Source organism: Tuber melanosporum (assembly GCF_000151645.1).
Source record: "Tuber melanosporum whole genome shotgun sequence assembly, scaffold_30, strain Mel28".
In the NCBI taxonomy this organism is placed as follows: domain Eukaryota; kingdom Fungi; phylum Ascomycota; class Pezizomycetes; order Pezizales; family Tuberaceae; genus Tuber; species Tuber melanosporum.
Genome location: NW_003298975.1, coordinates 61,853 through 68,669, shown reverse-complemented (window position 1 = coordinate 68,669; position 6,817 = coordinate 61,853). Strand labels below are relative to the sequence as shown.

The following is a 6,817-nucleotide window of genomic DNA, read 5'->3' as shown; positions in this document are numbered from 1 at the left end:
AGCACCATCTTGGAATGGCCAAACATGTCTTTGAGATACCTTAAGCAGACACAGAAGCAATTACTTACCTATACTCTTTCAGACTCTCATGAAGTGTAAGCAAGCCCAATAAGTGGCTTCACTGATTCTGACTTCGCTGGAAATGCTACTAATCATTATTCTACCTCTGGATACATCTTTCTCTATGGCCAGACAGCAATCTCTTGGAAGGTTAAGAAACAAAGCTTGATAGCCCTATCAACAACCAAAGCAGAGTATGTAGGTGCAAGCGAAGCCTCTAAAGAGGCTATCTGGCTTTGTCACATTCTGTATGAATTGCTTTCTACTCCCAAGAATCCTGAATCAGCTAAGTTAATCCTATCCAATGCACCTATCACTCTTCATATCAACAACCAAGCTATGATTAAGTTGATTCAGAATCCATCTTTCATAAACGAACAAAGCATCTTGAGATCAAGCACCACTACATATGCCATATATTTGAAAATGGAGAAATCAACCTCCAGTATGTTCCTAGGAACAACAACCTTGCTGATATTATAACCAAGTCCTTACCAGCTACAATATTCTGATCTCATCTTCACCTTATGGGACTTTGGAAATGGATTGCTTAGAAGGATTTTTCTGTACCTTGTTTTTCGTTTTCTTACATTTCTTGTCTCCTGTGTAGTACTCTTTTCCCCTATCCAAGTTGCTTTTTTCCCACAGGGTTTTGCCATAGATAACGAGTTTTTAATAAGGCTACAAGTTCTGTATTCTTTCTTTGTACTCTTTCTCCTTCTTGTCTTCCTTCCTTCTATTCTTATCTACTTACAAGAGAATCATTGAAGTGTGGGAGTGTTGGAATAATAGCTTCAATGTGACAGAGTCATGCCTGGTAAGGCATACTGGATACTTGCTCATAACTACTGTATATAGATACCTCTGTGAGGTATAAGTACTATCATCATGTACCCAAGTAGATGATATGACGAATAATTCTTATCTTTTTTCTAAAAGTCTACACTTCTCTATTGAACTTCTAGTACCACCGTGCCCTTCACATACGAGATATTCAGACAACCGCTGTGATTTTAGTATCGAGTGATCTCTCATGGTTACAATTTCATCAGCACAGGGGGGTCTTAAGTGCAGTGTAAGTCACCCCCAACGATACGCACCAAGTCGAACTCTCCTACCGGGGAATGTCTCCCGCTTTTGGTTTGTGAAATCTGGTGGAATGAATAATGACTGTCAAGATTTTCGGTGCAAGTTATAGATAGTTATGTGGCTCCCCACTCTGACTCCTTCCATACCTCGGTATGATACAAGAATGGGTCTTAGACATAGCTCGTTGTCTGTCGACAGTTGTGCTTTGTGGGTGTGCAGCGGACCCAGTGCAAGGTGAAGGGGAAAAAATGTCCATTCGAGTGTTACACTTTCCACGTCAACCCTCGCATCATTTGTTATATAGATATGATAATCACTTTATAATAAGAACAAAACTATTATTATAAATCTATGGCCAATAATAAATGGCTTTAGGTTTAACCAGATTTATTTTCTCTCTTAATACTAGACGTTTATTCTGATCTTTGTACTGCTTTAAATTCTCACAACGACAATCAAGTCTCAGAGTTCTTTGATTACAATTTCTTGTTACCATTAAGTATGATCGTACTCAAGAGGGATATAGAAAACCAGGCTCCATTCTTTTCATAGTATCATACGTTCCAACTGTATCAGAGTTAAACTATCCTAGGACGGAGTTAGCCAATTTCATCGGTTTTTACGGTAAACCTATATAGTTCATGTGACAGTGCATCTCACTTCTTCTCTTGGGCACCTTCTACTACCGGTATTACTCGAGTACTGCAACCCCATCTCACCAACTCTGACTACGCACCTGAATCTGAGGGGGGAGGCAAGTTAGTATAGTGGGCTTAGCCCAATAATCACATACATAGCTCGTATCATACCTCGTCTATTCTTCAACCTTCTATTCTATCGGAGGCCAAATACAAGATGAGAAGGAGAAAAGACATCAATCAAACCTTCTCCATGAGCGCCTCTTCCCTCCTCCTCTTCTCATCATCACTAAGCTGCCTCAGAGCCTTCTTCCTCCTCCTCGCCTCCCGAATTCCAAAACTTGTACTCAATATCTCCGCCACTTCCTCCAGGGTGAGCCCACTCAAATCCGGGAACAAGAATAGAACAAACAACCAGCCCAAAAAGCACAGCCCAGCATAAAACCCAAACGCACCGCTGGGTGTCATCCGGTCCATCATGGTCAAGAAGGTGGATCCAAGGATCAAGTTCGCACCCCAATTCGTAGCGGTGGCCATACCGGTTCCGAAACCGCGCACGTTGTAGGGGAAAACCTCAGACTGCCCGACCCAAGCGATGTTGCCGATCCCCAGGGCGTAAAACATCACGTAGATTATTTGACTCACCAGGATTAGGATGGCCCAGCGGTTGGAACCTGTCGCGTTGATCTCGCCGGTGCTAGCATCGCGGGGGAGATAGTGGAAAGCTATTGCGCAGATCACCAGGCCGGCAGAGCAGCCCCAGAGGGTCCCAACCAGGATTCTACGACGGCCGACGCGGTCGACTATAGTGAAGGTTACACACTTTTGTTACATTTGTTAGTAGGGCGCGCGCAAAGTGCAGTAGTGTTGGAGGTTTGCGATTAGGTAAGGGTGAAAATACCGTCATCAGGAAGTTCGTTCCAGCAACAATGAGACTAACTGCTGTAGGATTTTCAAATCCCACAATTTTGAATATTGTGGCGGAGCTGCAGGAGCCCATTAGCTATTGATCCCTCTCCCATAATAACTCTCGGACATCTGGGAAACTTACAAGTACATTAAAGAATTAAACCCAGAGAATTGCTACCATCCATTATTAGTACGCCTCCTAAACCTCAAATTATCACCCTTTTGTATATAGCAGATATACCTGAATGCCTTGCAACCCACAAGCAAGAACTAATGCCCGAAGGTTAGACGGGACGATGTACAGACTCTTGAAGTCCCTCCTTGCCTTCTCCCACTTTGTTCCGGGCCTCTTATCCTCAGTGAACTCGCGAATGTAGGAGACCTTTTCTTCAATATCTGCTGCTTGCACCCCACTGTAGACCGCGGATAAGACCTCCCGTGCTGCTTGATCTCGACCTTTCCGAACCACTAGCAATCAAAAAAAGGGAAAAGAAACGATATGTTAGAGCCTCTGGAGCGCAATGGTGGAATTGGCAAAAAAAAAAAAGAGAGACCAAATGAAAGCCACTTACGATAACGAGGACTTTCCGGAAGCCAGAATAGGATTATGCATTGGATGCCGGCGGGGATAGCTCCAATCCCAATCATTATTCTATCAATTGGCTCACCAGTCAATTATTGCCATTTATCCCCACTTGTGGGAGGGGGGCAAGGCTATTCACCTCCATCCAGCCTCTACGTGCGTGAGCCCAGCTCCAATAGCATAGGCAACAACTTGACCGAAGGTGATGAAAAGCACATTGATGAGAATCATCCTCCCACGATATTGTGCCTGGTTGATTAGTCAGTATATTTTCTTATCATGCTTAGAAAAAGCAAATACACGAAAACAACAGGAATTGAACAATAGACCCACAGGTGAAAGCTCGGCGAGGTAGAGCGGTACAATCAAACTAGCCAAACCAACGCCCCAACCAATAACGAAACGACTAAAAGAAAAAAGGGTCCCGTAAGTATTCGCCCCGGTGGCGGTACAATGTAAGTTGGGGAAAAAGGGGAGCTCAAACATACCCCACCACCATAACCCAGACAGACTTGGCGACAGCTTGAATAACTGCCCCTGCAACGAACACAACATCAGCGATAGCAATAACCCTTTTCCGCCCAATCTGGTCTGCAAGTGCGCCCGAGAATGCACTGAAGATTAAGGCTCCGAGTGAGGTTGCTGCCGTGATGAATTCTTTCTCTTGATTAGATAACTCTGCCGGACCAAGATCACCTGCGATCACCACGAGTGCTCCGGAAATGACACTATGGATAACAGACAAAAATCAGTAAACTGCCCCCCCGGGCACCTGCCAGCCCCCCAGCTCGACCTCAATGATTAATGGCAGTAAGAGCCTACCCGGTATCATAACCAAACAGTAACTACCGCCCATCAAGATTGATTAGTTATTTCCACACATAACCTCACTAACATGTGAAGTGTAGAGGAGAGAAGAGAAGATTTAATACCCCACTAATCCCAGAAACAAATGTCAAAACCCACATCCACAACGTTGGAGTTTCAGACACCTGCGTCTGCTCGCCCCCAACGGAGGTGTAATTTCCTCCAGCTTCATCCCTCCGTTCAATATTCTCATGGGGTGAATCATGAGCCTTTGGTCCGGAACTGTTCCCCCCATGGACGCTGACGATCTCTTCACCCGTCATGTCGATATATATATCACACAGACGCTCACACCCTCACACACTCTCACTCAATCGCCAGTGCACGCTGTAACGGAAGAAAAAAGTGTCGAAGGAGACCAGGGAAGAGTGGAGCTCTGAGAAAATTCGGGGAAGAACAATGTAATAGATATATATGCCGGTATAGGTATGTATCCACCAAGTTTCCCTAGAGCAATCCTTACACAGGTGTCATACGGCTCAGCAGGCTCTGTGGATGCGATAACCCGGCCGTGCAGACGCAGATGATTGCGAAGCAGAAACGGCAACGATGGACAGACAGGAAAGGGGGGGAGGAGGTAAGAGAAAATGGGGTAGAGACGGAATAATTCAGGGAACCAAAGGAGGATACAAAACCTGAAAAAGGATTTACAATTTGGCTGAACTTGTGTTTAGAGGTTCAGTGCGGTGGTTTTTTAATTTCTCTTTAGTCGCCCTGCCTTTCCCTTGCTACTCTTGGTTAATCGATGGTGGGAAATTTGGAATGAAAAATTATGGAGTTTTTCTCGCTACAAACAGCTTTCTCCGGAAGGGGGGTGGACAAGTACGTATTATGATCACAAGTGACATACTTACGATGTTCATTCTATAGTCCTGCTATCCGGTTATTTGTTACACTGTATAATACTGTTTGAAAAATCAGTATTTCTTGTGGGGGAGTAGAATAGAAAATTCATGAGTTCATATCTCGCACCGGATACCGAAGGTGTTGGCCCACCAGGCCTCCCTCTTGCTCGTTTTCCCTCCCAGATATTCATCTATCCTTCTACGATACCTATACCATGGTTCCATTGCACCATACTGTATTATACAATCTCACAACATCAACCCAAGACAAAAGGCGCTCCTCCGCTAGAAATCCTACGAGTACAGAACGGCAAAAAGGGTAGCTCGAAATATTCTCCTCCCTTCCTTCCCAAGTTGAGTTAAAGCAAGATCATGCATCGGACCCGAGTCCGATGCGGCAATGATGCGGCAACCCTTCTCCCGCCCTCGCGGCTACAAGTTACCGATACTTACTCGCAGAGAAAGGCTGGCCGTTTGATTGTCCGTCAATACTGTAACCCTATTCTTGATGGTTGAGCCGTAAACTCTACCAAGATTTAGAAATGTGGTTTGCCCCGCCAACTATGATACCATCCTCCCTTTTCTCCGCTGACACCAGTGAGTGGTTGTGTGGCCCCAACATTAGTAAGTACTAGTAAACCACAAACTATCATACTGTACAAGCTGGCTAACCTACAGTAGCTAAGACCCGTCCATTTGTTAAACTAGGTTTTGAGATGAACTGGGTATCATACCTCGGACCCCACAAGTGCTCGAGCATGATACTTTATTCCAACCGTGCTCGAGCATTGTGCGTTGGGCGATTGAATATATTCTTACAAAGTCGTCGTTGATTCCCAGCTACCCAAGGATCTATTGAAAATCGGCAGAAATAACCCTCATCTCGATAGAGTATTATATAGGATCTACGGAAACAGCTTTCCGATCCTCACTACACCCTCCGAGTACAATGCAGTGACGGCATCATGCGGTTACCAAGAGCTCTACCCCAGTACATAGTATCCAGAGGACCCCAGAATCATCTCTTCCCACCCCGCAGGAATCCCCACGCTGCGCTAAACTATTGACGCATAGTATGATACCGGTAATCCGCCGGAGTCTAATGTCACCACAAGACAATTGAAATAAAATAAAAACCTGGGGAACGTTGGCGATACACCCAAATGGCACAACCTACAAACTCACCTCACGGCGCTGTACCAGACCACCACGATACGTCACGATACTTGAGATGACCAATTAAACCTCTCCTTGCTTACTTCCGAAACTTCCAGGTATATACCCGCGAGGGGGGGGGGGTGGCGCAAAAGTATCATAAGGTTACATTGTCACCTCGATGAGCTCACAGGGTCTGTTGATTGTAGCAATGGTAATGTAATTGCTCAGTTAGCTCCGGGGCACAAGTAGCCGGTTACCTAGGTACAAGTATTATATACCGCACAAGGCACGATTTGGTACGATATTGTTACTGACACGAAAGGAGAAAATTTTCCTGGCCATAAGCCTCCCTCCCTCCCTCTCCTCCCTCAGGCAGGAGGCGTCTCCCGAAATAAAAATCATTCCTTAATTCTCTGTAACGCACTAAATTGAGTTACCAATCAAGCGTAGGCCAGATATTATAGAAATCAAACATCATTTGAAGAAGCGTATTATCGTGAAGCCCCACCCCTTTCCTCTTAACACCAAGCGTCATTGTGATACTAGTGGTAATCCCCTAGGTGATCTCGGCTTGAGATTCAACGCCCGCAGCAGCAATGCCTTCCCTTCCGAAAACCAAAAAAGGTCAAATCCAGAATAACTTTCTATCTGGCATACCTCCTCTACTG

General features: G+C 45.1%; 2 protein-coding genes; both read right to left on the bottom strand.

Annotated features, from left to right (window-relative positions):
- Positions 1-1,964: 1,964 nt before the first annotated feature.
- Positions 1,965-3,344, bottom strand: GSTUM_00006937001 (uncharacterized protein; the record flags this gene model as incomplete). XM_002839051.2 has 5 exons in its annotated part: positions 1,965-2,609; positions 2,689-2,773; positions 2,839-2,870; positions 2,938-3,164; positions 3,269-3,344. The coding sequence occupies 5 exons, from the start codon at positions 3,342-3,344 to the stop codon at positions 2,028-2,030; spliced, it is 1,002 nt and encodes a 333-aa protein (XP_002839097.1). The 3' UTR covers positions 1,965-2,027.
- A 70-nt stretch (positions 3,345-3,414) lies between these two features.
- GSTUM_00006936001 (uncharacterized protein) lies at positions 3,415-5,117 on the bottom strand (the record flags this gene model as incomplete). XM_002839050.2 has 5 exons in its annotated part: positions 4,212-5,117; positions 4,102-4,124; positions 3,768-4,007; positions 3,613-3,685; positions 3,415-3,528 (listed from the first exon to the last, which is right to left on the bottom strand). The coding sequence occupies exons 1-5, from the start codon at positions 4,407-4,409 to the stop codon at positions 3,415-3,417; spliced, it is 648 nt and encodes a 215-aa protein (XP_002839096.1). The 5' UTR covers positions 4,410-5,117.
- Positions 5,118-6,817: the final 1,700 nt, after the last annotated feature.